Raw genomic sequence first — 12546 nt, 5'->3', positions numbered from 1 at the left:
ACCTGTCTACTCCCCTGTTCTGCAGGTCTACAGGTAGCCTTTGACCGGGACTGGGAAGCTGGGCATATCACCAAGGAGAATTACCGCAATGGATCAGAAGATGGTGCCCTGGCTTACAAGCTCCTCATCCAGACAGGCAACAAGAAAGAACCCTTAAACCTCAATCAAGTAAGTGGGGGAGCAATCTAAAAGTTGGGAGTGGGCAGGCAAAGAGAACCCAGTGTGCCATGAGAATTAAGGGTGAGTCCTTGGTGTACCAGGCGGGAAGGAGGAGATAGATCCCCACTGCAAAAGAATGGAGAGAAGAGAAAGCTTTCCCATAGGCATTTGGGGTCCCTTGGAGATGGAGGAACACAGGAGATCTACATGGCTTTGGGAATGGCCAGCTGGTGCCCAAGCAGGGGCCTCAGCCCTATTTCCTGCCAAATGATAGCACCTGTCTAGTAGCACCCTGACCGCTGCTACTACTTACTATCAGTTGCTATACTTCTTAACCGCCCTGCATCCCTTCCATCTGCCTACAGCTGACAACTCGCCGCCTGGTGGATGAGAATGGGATCATTCCTCCTGACATCTTCTACATCTGTTTGACAGTGTGGGTGAGCAACGACCCTCTTGGCTTTGCTGCATCTCAGGCCAACTTTTACCCACCACCCCCAGAATGGATCCACGACAAATACGATGCCACTGGCGAGAACCTTCGAAGTGAGTTCAGGCAGCAGCCTCATTCTTGTTCCGCTTTCCATCATGCATTACTGGTTCAGCTCAGTCCTATCCCCACTTCTATGGCAATTCCACAGTGGAAATCCTTAAGATGTATGTTTCCCACATTTGCAAGCCATGCCTGGCACATGGGCAAAGGAAGCAATTCATTTTTGGCCCTAGAGATGGGAGTAGGGGGTAGAAGGCCACCATATCTGATGGGCTGCCTCTCTTTCTGACAGTCCCTGCTGCACAGCCCCTGGAGTTTGCTCAGTTCCCCTTCTACCTCAATGGACTGCGGCAGACATCAGACTTCGTGGCAGCCATCGAGAGCGTGCGTGCTATCTGTGACGAGGTGGCCCAGACGCATGGTGTCCTCAGCTACCCTAGCGGCTACCCTTTCCTCTTCTGGGAGCAGTACATTGGCCTTCGACACTGGCTTCTACAGGCCATCAGTATTGTGCTGGCCTGCACTTTTCTAGTGTGCACCCTGCTACTCCTCAATCCTTGGACCGCCAGTATCATTGTGAGTATCCTCCTTCATGAGCAACAGGGTGTCTAGCAGTAAGAGAGATGTTTTAGCTCCAGACGTTATATGTAGTAGCAATATGGCATTGTGCAACAAGGGAAATGGTTGTCAAACACTGTCACTGTTAGTTAAATCAGTATTTTTGGCTCTCGTGTTTAGGACAGGAAATTTGGAAATAGGAGTGGGGGAGAATTAGTGCGATGCTTCCTGTAATCTCTGCACAGTTGCCTTTCTGTCTCCCTTGCCTTACATCGTGTCCTAAAAAGTTTTCCTTCAATACCAAAGACCATTTTAAACCATTCAGGTTCTGCCCAAACTCAAAATTTTGCAGCTGTACTGTAATACATTAAAAAAGACAACTTGCTGCAGTAGTTTGCAGAATTTATTCTGACTGCAGAAATTGAGTGTTTTGTTGCAAGTCTGGAATGTTTTCGTACCTTCTCATATTCTTTTTTAAAAAAACATGAACATACGCATATTTTCCCATAAATGTGTTAAGGTTTGCACACAACAGACACAATGTACGTATTGTACAGGTGTACGCACCAAGGAGCTGGGAATGAGACCAATTCCCACTGTATACAGATGCAATGATAAACAAACATTTGCTACCAGATAGAGTGTAAAGTAGAGCTTTACCTTTGCAGCAAAAAGTAAATATCTTTTTCTCTCCCCAAGCTTCTTTCCACAGTGCTGAAAGGGTTAAGCTTGCACACTAACATGCAGGTGCTCTACTATATTTGCATCCTTATCCACCTTTAGGGCTAGTGTGTGCACAGCCCCATACCCCACACCATACAAAAGCGTATAATGCAGCTTAAACAAACATTCATTCATTCATTCATTCATTCATTTACAAACAAACAATCAAGGTATCAAACAGGCATGGTAGCAGTGGGTGGGTGATTACTGTTAACTAACAACCCGGTATTCATGTGCCACAATGAGATGTATACATTTTCTGAATTAGTTCTGAATTCAGAAATTACATACCTATGAGTATATGGATTTGTAGGTACATATTCTTAATCTACCTGTTAACCACTACATTGGGCTTTGTTCATTGCTGTAATTGACGTGTCCATAACCATAGCTTGCAGGTAAGATACTGAGCTGTCCCTTCTCTCTGACGTAGGTATTCGTTCTAGCTATGATGACAGTCGAGCTCTTTGGGATCATGGGCCTGATGGGCATCAAGCTGAGTGCCATCCCAGTAGTCATCCTCATCGCCTCTGTGGGAATTGGCGTGGAATTCACCGTACATGTGGCTCTGGTAAGAAGCAATTGTGTGAGCACAGCCCATTCTGCTATCATGTCTAGAGCATGTGATTCAGTGAGACTTCCTCTTTTTGAAGCTCTGGGTCCATACTGAAAGGAACAGGGTCCCTGAACACTCTTGCAGAGCTCTTTTTCACACCAGAGAACTTGGTGTATAGTATTACAACCATATACATTCAAATAGCTTTAGTGGCACCCAGCCAGAACATTTAGATTATTAGGTTTTTTTCTGTTGTATCAAACCCGATCCGTAGTGGAGTCTATAAGGGAGAATCAATAAATTGTGGGTTTATTACCCCTTAATATCCCTTAATATCACCCTGTTGCAGTCTGGGTGGTCAGAGCAGAATTTAATCCATAATTGTGGGTGCAGCACCCAAGGGTTGGCAGTTCTTTTAATTAGTGCTGACTATAATGATATAGTTGTGTATGATATGAAAAGCAGAGTCCAAGCTGTCATTTCGAGATGAGCCTGTTCCAGCTCTGGCAATACCAGCTGACTCAGTGCACAAGAACAGATTTGGGCTTAGCTTCTTGTTCTTTCTCCCAGTCTGGTGGGCCTCCCAAGATGCAGTGTGGTGATTGGCCCCTTTATGAGGGTCTGCTTGGACAAGTCACTCTCTTTAGTCGCATTCTGACTGTTTGTCTTTTCTCAGGGCTTTCTCACGGCCATTGGCAACCGGAACCTGCGCGCTACTGTGGCCCTAGAGCACATGTTTGCCCCTGTGATGGATGGTGCTGTCTCCACGTTGCTTGGCCTCCTTATGCTAGCTGGTTCAGAGTTCGATTTCATTCTGAGGTGATTATCATGTGTCTCTCTTCTCCCTGGTATACTTATTCTGGTGGTGCTCTGGACCATTGTGCTGGGGGCCATTTCCAGAGGTATCAGTAAAAGGAATGGCTAGAGAATGGGAAATTGTCTTTCTTGACATCTGTTGGGAATTTGGGTAACACCGCATGGGGCAATAAGTCTGAAGGTCTCACTGATCAAGAATAGATATAAAGGCAGAATCTAATAGGGTTCAGGGCAGCCCTGGAGGGGCACTGGTACATTCTGCCAAATTTGGAGAAATCTCCCTGTTCAAGACCACAACTTACAACGGGTTGAGGGGAAGACATTCTACAAGAAATTTATTCCTTCTCTGACACTTTGCCATATGGCAGCTAAGGCTTGTGAGCTCTACAAGTCAGCTGGCTCAGAGAAAGGGACACTCTTATCTTCTATAGGCAGCAACCTTGAGCTGAGACTGAGGGATAGCACTTGTCAGTGCATGGGTGTAACAGTAATGAGTGTGCAAGAGAATGTAAATGAATGTGTGCTGGTGAACTAACTCTATACTTGGCTGCCCTGATAAGAGGCTGAGATGCTTTACTGCCACCTGGGTAAATAAGTAACCCTCCCTCTTCACAAAGGCCGCAGAACTGTGCTGCATCTCAAATTCCTGGGGTGGGAAAGAAAAATATACAGAGCAGAAACTGATTTTCATCCTAAAGTATGCAGATGATTTGCACAAATGACAAATCTGACCATTACTGACCACCTTGACCTCCCCCCAAAGGTATTTCTTTGCTGTGCTCACCATCCTGACCATTCTGGGACTGCTCAATGGCTTGGTGCTGCTGCCTGTCCTGCTGTCTATCATTGGACCACCTGCAGAGGTAAGAAAACTTTTGTTTCCCATAGGTTGCTCTAGTGGAGAACCATAGAGAAAAGCAGAAGGGGTCCTATATCTCACTGTCAAAACCCACTGCCAGATCAAGGTGAAGTGCTTGAACAGTCACACAAGTCGTAATAGAACATAGGTCTTGGCTTCACCTGCTATCAATAGATTTCAGGATTCACTACAATGAATGGAAAGCCTGTGCCTCTCAGGGATCATGCACAAAGACCCTTTATTTGACACCCTGATTTCTCAGTGTGCTTTCTGCTTTTTCCATCTAGGTCACACCAGCAGATAACGGTAGCCGCCTGCCGACACCGTCCCCCGTCCCCCCACCCATCAGCCACCACAGCTTCTACGTACAGCGGCACGGTGGAGCCTTTGGTGACTCCTCAGACTCTGAGTACTATTCAGAGAGCACAGGAGCATCAGACACGGGTGAAGATGACCGCAGCACCTACATCATCCCCCCAGCGCAATCACACATCTTGGTCAAGGCCAGCAAAAGCCCCAGCTTCCCCAAAATCACTGTAAGTGCCCATCAAGAGCCGGGGAATCCAGAACTCTGGTTTCTCTGGATGGAGAGAGTGGTCTCAGCGTTCAAAGGCAGCTGGATTCTAGTTCAAGTATAAAAATAATGTCCCCAAATGAGTTGGGAGGCAAGGCAAGAAGAGAACCAGGAATTTTTGTTTCTGTTCTTATGCTGGTATGTCAATAGGCATTGGACTGGGGTGGGCATGTCTCTGTGAGACAAAATTCCTAGGATCTCTGGGAAAGACAGACCATAGCACCTTGGCGCATATCTTTGGGGTGCAATGTGGCTATAGTAATGTATAATGGAGTCTGGCTTCTATTCCCAGGTCCCAGGAGTTAAAACAGATAGTGCAACCCCCTGTAATGCAGGAATCTCTGCTAAAGCATCCGTGACAGATGTACAGTGGTTGAAGTCTCCTCTTTAGTACCTTAGGGCAACATAATTCACTCTCTTTGTGCTTCAGATTCTTCTTACTGAATTTGCTGCTTTATGGTTTGGAAGTTGCTGTCACAAGGACTCCATGCCAACTGCACTTGTGTTGTTGCCTTCTTCCCTTCCATACCCAATACACTAACATCAGCCTTTCCTTTCCTGGGCAGGTGGTGAAAAGCTACAAGACCAGCCTAGAATCGCCTCTGTCGTTGTGCAGCCCAGACTGGACCCAAACTGTGACCCCTGGAGGACATTTGCCACCCACTGTCACAGAGGTCAAAGACGCTTCACAGCAGCAAGAGCAGCCAAACCACAAACAAAGGCCTCGGCTGGCTCAGACTGCCCCCAGTCCCCCTCGGACCGACCCTACTGCCCACAGCACCAAAGTGCCGCCTCCTGCATCCGGTGGCACCTTCACCACAGTGACAGCCACTGCCTCAGTGATGCTGGCCTTGCACCCACCCCTGCCTGGCTCATGCCGGGGCTACACACACGAGGGCTTTGAATCTGATGGACCTGAGGAGCCTCGTAAAGACGCACCCAACAGCTTGGAACTGCAGAGCCTGGACCAGAGGCACTAGCATTTCACTTTTGCCAGGCCCAAGACCTTGGGTCTAGAACTCCTGCCTCAGGGATGGGATGTGCACAGTATCCCTGGTGGGGTCAGGGGCCCAGATTGTTCACACATACACACACCGCAGACTGTGAAGCAGGATGGATACCTGGAAGCTCTTGCACTGTGTTTAAACAACTGTAGACAGTGCCTTTGGGAACTGGAGCAAGGAGGCCAGATGAGCTACTGCCGTGAAAAGGTTGATGGGAGAATCTCTCAGCACCTGGTACTCCACTTTCCCATGTTTCTCTAGGTGTTATCTGCCACCAAAAACATGCTGGGTTTCTTGGTTACCAGGACTTCTGGCTTCAAAACATCCCTAGTTTGCATCCTTACATTGGACTGTGATAGCCCAGATAACATTGTGCCCACTCACCTGCAGACAGGGAAAGTTCCAATCCCATCGAACCTGGAAAATGAAAGTGACAATTCCCCATATGCTGTGTGAACCATCTCATGGCTGTCATCGGGGCAGGGCAAGAGAATTGCCCAAACACTGACCCTCCCATGGAGAGAACAGGACTCAACTTGTGCGTGGGGAAACTCCTCCCACATTGTGCTGCTATTCTTTTATTTTTATTAATATTAATATTATTATTTTAAGCTGTATAAAAAAGAGTCACGAACCCTCCCCCTTATAATTATAATAATTATTTTTTATTATTTTTACAGCTCCCTCATTAAAAAAAAAAAAGTGGCGTATCCCTTTAAGGGGAAACACCAGGGTGAGGTGGTAATGGAGAGAGGACCCCCTGGGCGTGTGGAGTGGAGGGAGCATGCAATGGAGGGGCACAATGTGTCTTAGCGCCTTCTATGCAAGCTGTGTGGGATGGGCTGCACTCTGCTCCTGCTTCCACCGGCATGTCTGCCTATGCCAGCATTCGCCATCTGGCTGTTGCAAACCCTTTAAATTCCTCCCTGTCCTATCCCACACTACAAAAACCTTTCTGCCCTATTCTTTTTGCTTGCATGCCTCTTTATCAGTCCAAGGTAGCCCATCACACAAGTGTCCCATAAGTACTTCCTTTTAGAATTTACATTTTAAGCTTCATCATTTCCCAAGAATATCATTGAGGAATAATTTGTGACTAACAGAAGATGAGAATCATTCAGGGCAGGTTTTTGGGCCCTGCAGGACATTTACCCCACACAGATGGAGATCAGAGCAGGGCTTTCTGGAAGAGCAGTTTATATGGGTTTATGTTTTTTCTGCTTCCATGTTTTAAGAGGTACTTCTCACAAGTGAGTTTGTAGTCTGAGACTGCTGCCTGAGTACAAAAATGTATGTGTACTGTGTTGGTTTACGAAGGAAGTGTTTCAAATGGAAATTTAAGCTTGCTTTAATAAGAAAGCTGGGCGACCTTGTGGTAAATTCAGCCATTCATTGCCCTTGTTAAGGACAATGTACCGTTTTGAGTTTTTCAACACATGTTTTTCCTATACTGAGATTATTAGCTTCCTGACCTGCATACTTTCAGCACAAACATTCCTGCTGCACCTTCACAACTGATGGTGTACAGCACCCCCCCACCTCTTCACAAATATTTCTGTGTAGGAAAAAAAATCATGTGTAAAATTATCCTTTGATTCTCTCCCACCTAAAAACATCCCTATGTAGTAATCAGAGCAGAAAATGTTCAACGGGAGAGACGAGTTGGGCAAAACATTCCATTTCCTGCCCAAAAGTATGAGTGCTGTGGTTGCTTTTTCTGTTTCTGAATGATCTCTTTCCGGTTCAGCTTCTTTGGCTGAAAAACAAGAAATGAACTGTCGCTTGGCAGCAGGATTGGTTCTCAAGGACCAGTTCCATTTCCATCTGACATGCTCGGTTTCCACATAGCTAAGTCAAAATTGCTTTATGAAATGTTTCAGTTTTTCCATTCTGGTTCAGGACACAAATCAGAATTTTGCACAAAATTCAAAGTGCAGTTTTCTGGCCAGCTCTGCCCTGTGCATCAATCACAAAACAACAGCTCACAACCTAAATCCTGAAACACAATACTTTTTTTTAAAAAAAAGTTATTTTCTTTCTTTCTGACCTACTCTAAAGTAAAAAGATGGCAGCTGGGGAAAAAATATTCTGTTTGTTAGGATTCTTGAGTGATTTTGGAACCTGATGGATGTGCCACAGTTTTCAGCACACACACATTTCTTTCAACAAGGTTTGGGACCAAATGTATTTTTCACTTAAGACAGTGAAATAACTTTAGGTACTCCCGATTGCAGGTTTGGAGATTTTGGGCTTCTGGAAGAGACCCCTCCAACTGCAGAAGTTGCTCAACATCTTTCTGCACTGCAATTATATACACAAGTAGTTTGCCAGTTTCTCAGCGGCACTGACATTTGTAGTGGAATAACACTTTACAACTTTGTCTTTAGAATGAGATAAATTAAGAAGTGCAGATGTCTTCTAGCTGTTCTTTGCCAACATGGAGTTGTCCCTTGGGGGCTCTGTGTGAAATTCTGACCCACTTGGGCATAAAATTGTGTGTAGTTTTTGGGCACAGAGACTGACGCACCATAGCTTACTTGTGTGAGATAGCAGGGCTGATTCACCTTTGAATCCACTTCCTCAGTGACATTCTTCCTTCTCGACCGCAGGCACTTTATATTCCCCCTCCCTTTCGCCCAATAACTGCTGTAATTATATCCCCCAAAGTATGCCGGATTGCCTATTCACTTCTTGCTGCCAAGGGAGTTTCTGCTGAGATTTTCATATTTTGGTTGTGTGAACCCCCCTTAGCAGCTTCAATAGGATTGGGCCTTCTATTAAAATGGATTAATTCAGTTGATTTAAAACTAAGAACTGCTTCTAGAATCTGGAGAGAATTCCCTGCACACAGAAACTTGACATGTGGCAGAGATTCCTCTGACCATTTAGATTTGTCCTGTTTTCTCACCATGAAACTATTTAGACCAGAAACCACTGTCAAAGGTAGAACCTAGCAACATTTGACATGTATGCCCCACTTCTCCCGCTCTCCTTTCTACCCACACACTGCTTAAAAAACTGCTAAGTGCTTCTAGCTAACTCACAATAGAAATTGTGTTTCTCCTCCCCCCCCCGCGCCCCCCCCCCGCCAACAAGTCTGTGACCAGCAAAGCACAGGAAACGGTGGAAAGGGGGACACATTGTGTGTGCATGTGTGTATCTGTGTGCGCGTGTGCATGTGAGTATGTAGCAGGTGTGCTGGAGACCTTTTAACCTGAAATGTTGTCATGCCATATAAATTATTTATATGAAAAGAAAAAAGATTTATTTTTGTAGTTTGTACAGACCTCTAGCCTTGCAATGGAAGTTTTTATTTTTAAAAGTAAATATATATTATATATAAACCTATCTTCTGATGGTGCCTGTGTGCAGTTCTTTGGTCCCTGCTTTGGAGTCTCTGTGTTTGTAGTCAAGAGTGTACCTACTAGATTGATGCAGGCTGTACGCATAGGTTTCTCTTAACAGGACAAATAACAGCTGGGGGAGGAAGCTTTAAGCTGGGAAATGGTGCTGGGAGAAAGGGTTAAACGCCTTTCTCCTCAGCACCACTGTCCTGGTCTGAATCTCCCTTTTGGCTATTATTTGGTAAAACTTAATGAGGATGCAATCCCATCGCAGATTTCTGACATTGTGTCTTGTTTTGCTCTAGACTTCCATCTTAGAGAAGTGTGTGTTGATGAACAAAAGGAGTTTGTGTATGCATGAGTAAGGATGCACATTATATATAATTAATATATATGATGATGCATGCATAGCTGGACATTCTTCGGCTCCCAGAAAGTTCAAATCCTGCCCCAAGAAAGTGCAAGCTTTGGATTAATTAGTTAAAGGAAACATTTTAATATAATTTGCATATTTGATTCTGACTAACCTGTTCACACAATTTAAAATGTATTTTCAAGGCCTGATAGAGCATGGAAAGTACTGGTGCAGGAGCTAGAGGGAACCATCCAAAGTTTACTTTTTTTCAGTCTTCAGCAAATACTGTGCTTCATTTTTAAAAAAGGAAGAAAAGATCTGTGTGCCTTGACTTGAGTGTTGTCTCTGGACATTTTCACAGGTGGTACTAAATTACTTTCGATCTGAATTTATGATGCGGGAATATTACTGAGGAGACAGAATAAAGCTAAAGAGAGATCACTTAAACGCAAATGTACATTTCTACTTAGTGTAATTTTTCGTGCAATTTACAGATGCAGAAAATGTAGTCAAGTACAATTTGTGAAAATCAGCTTCTGCAACCAGCCTGTCAAAGGCAGTAGGAGACCCCAACAGATGAAGTTGACATGGCCAAAGATAGCATGTAATATAAAGGATTGTTATACTAGGTTGTCAGTAACAACCTGTAAAAGCGTGAAATCTCTGCAGAAGAGGGAGACGATTCTGATGTAAGAGCTGGATTTTTTAACTTGGTTGGGGGTGACAACTTAGTTTCAATTCTTTATAAACTTCAATTAATGTTATAAATATGCACAGGTTTCCACAAACCAGCAGAAAACAGGTGTATGAAGTGGGAAGCAATTGTCCAGTGGGATAAACATTATCTTTGCTTCCCTGGAAAGTGCAGAGAGGGACTATGTAATTAGACACAACCTGTGTCTGCTTTCAACTGTTATTATGCTGGAAGTTAGACACTGTAAGTTCAGAAGTATGGAAAGGAGTCTGGCCAAGGAACAACACCCCCCAGCCCTGTATTGCCCTCCCTGGCACGATCAATTTCTTGAGCCTCCAACGCCATCTCAGCAGTGGCTGTACTGCAGCTGCCTGGCAGTGTTTATTTTTCCAGTGTGTTCAGGAAGCCAGAATGGTGCAGCCCAGCCAAAGGGGGGTGGGTGGGCGGGCAGGCTAGGAGGTTGTCTTGTCAGCAGCCACAGGGACCACAGCTGAGCAGATTCCGCAAGCAGAGCAACAAGCAGAATAAAGAAAAACAAACCGAGACCAGAGCTTGCACACACACACAGGCAGCATTGTAGACTCAGTAAGGGGACCCTCTTCACAAAAGTCCATCAGACTTGATGGCCCTATTAGGTGTCCCCACAATTGCTTTGTATCTTGCCATTTCTTTGCAGAGAGAAATTGTCTATGGGAGCAACTAAAGCACTGGGGGGCAGGCAGATGCTTGAATATAGCAATGTGCAACTTCTGTTCAAAATTCAGTGGTTACTCCCAGGGGAAAGAATGTTGGATTAGAATAATGGAGAGCAGTGGAAGAGAACTCTTAATCTTGCTAGTTCCAACCCTTCCCTTCTCATATCTATTAGCCCATTTAAAACAACTGTGGTCTGGGAATTAAAAATATGGTTCACTCAGCAGTTTGTATGGATCCAGACTTTGTGTCTGAGCATTAAACACCCTGCTCCCACTACCTGCCTCTTCTTTCCCCCTGCAAGATGCTTCTCAGCATGATATCACCACGTTTCCCAGGGAGGAGAAGCTTCTTGTTCAAGCCTATTGCACTTCTACTTTCGCTTTTGGAACTCTTCTATGAGATACTGCCACAAGATTTTTCTTTTTCTTTCCTTGTTCAAACACTTCTTGACATAGCAGATGCTCCTTGTCATGTTCTCCCCCTATGTTATAGCCATTAATTCTGCATGTTGCAAGAACCTGATAGAATTTACAAGTAGCAGCCTATGGCTTAGTCTTGAGCTCCTCATTAAGTGACTCATAATTACCACCATCTGCAGTCTTCCTGAACTTCTTCCCTCATCTCTTTCCGAGTTTATCTTATCTCTTCTTTGGCACCATCTCTATCTAGGTTAATTTTCTCTTTAACTTCTCGTTTTTGGCTATACATTCCTGAGTGCAAATACCCAGGCAGTGCATTAGTTATGAATAGTGTACAGCCTATTCCTTTCCTGACAGCCACTTCCATGTATATTTCAGGGGGCAGGAAAAAGGCCATTTAGGGACAAATAATATGCGGCCCATTGGCACATTTACAAACAGGACAACCTCTCATGGGCAGCATGCACATGCCACAACCAAGCACACACACTTCTATTGGCTACAGTTCTTCAAGCATCACAGTGGGAGGAGGAAACAAAGGAAGGGTGCCAGGGAAGGCCTTTGTGGGTGGTGCATGTGTCCCTGTGGCATGCAGCATGTTGATGAACTCTACAGCAACACATTAGACCCTTTTCTGTTAACAAAGATGGCTTTAGAAAGCTCAGTTTTCAGTGGAAAAATAGTGGGGAAAGGAATGAGTGCTTTACCCTTTTCTCACCTGCTGTTTTCTCATGATAAAATCACTCCACTGCCTTTTCTCATTTTTATTACAGTACAAGGGTATGTTTATAACGCTCGGGGTAAATTTAGAATAGGACAGTAAGCAAGAAATGTATGAAGCATCCTTTGCCTCCAGCTCCCTCATGCGAAACAGCAACCTCTCAAAGTTGCTTTTCTTAATAAAAATATATACTGAGGCAATGTTACATATTTTTGCCACTTGCCCTTTCTATACAGGTGCATCACTGACCAATGCTGCACTATGTATTTTGTACTCCATGTTCAGTGGCTAAAATGTGAATTGTGCCTCTGTTACTCTTAGATAGACAGACTTCAGGAGTTCAATCTCTGCTTCTTTTCTTTTCCTTTCTTCAAGAAGCCAGAATAGTGCACTTGATAGTACATATTCGAGGTCCAATCCATGCCCTTAAAGCTGATTAGTTGAGATATCATGTTGGCCCTGAACAGGTTAGTTGTGCTGTTAAGAGTTTAGAGAACAGACTCTAGTGTGTGGGCACTTGGCCCTCTTGCAAGCACATTTAACCCAAAGAGCAACAGAGAAGGCCTTGAAGGAGC

The 12546-nt window shown here is 44.7% G+C and overlaps 1 protein-coding gene across 1 annotated transcript in view; it reads left to right on the top strand.

The window, feature by feature from the left end:
• PTCH2 (patched 2) overlaps positions 1-9090 on the top strand; it is a 76721-nt gene extending 67631 nt beyond the window's left edge. The window contains exons 21-28 of the mRNA XM_083509523.1: positions 26-168; positions 525-705; positions 945-1228; positions 2367-2504; positions 3166-3308; positions 4069-4168; positions 4452-4700; positions 5305-9090. Coding sequence (XP_083365649.1) covers positions 26-168; positions 525-705; positions 945-1228; positions 2367-2504; positions 3166-3308; positions 4069-4168; positions 4452-4700; positions 5305-5718 — 1652 coding nt within the window. The 3' untranslated portion in view covers positions 5719-9090. The remainder of the gene's footprint in view (positions 1-25; positions 169-524; positions 706-944; positions 1229-2366; positions 2505-3165; positions 3309-4068; positions 4169-4451; positions 4701-5304) is intronic.
• Positions 9091-12546: the final 3456 nt, after the last annotated feature.

This window comes from Podarcis liolepis (genome assembly GCF_965112155.1).
Source record: "Podarcis liolepis genome assembly, chromosome: 6".
Taxonomy (NCBI): domain Eukaryota; kingdom Metazoa; phylum Chordata; class Lepidosauria; order Squamata; family Lacertidae; genus Podarcis; species Podarcis liolepis.
This window is presented reverse-complemented; position numbering and strand designations above follow the sequence as displayed.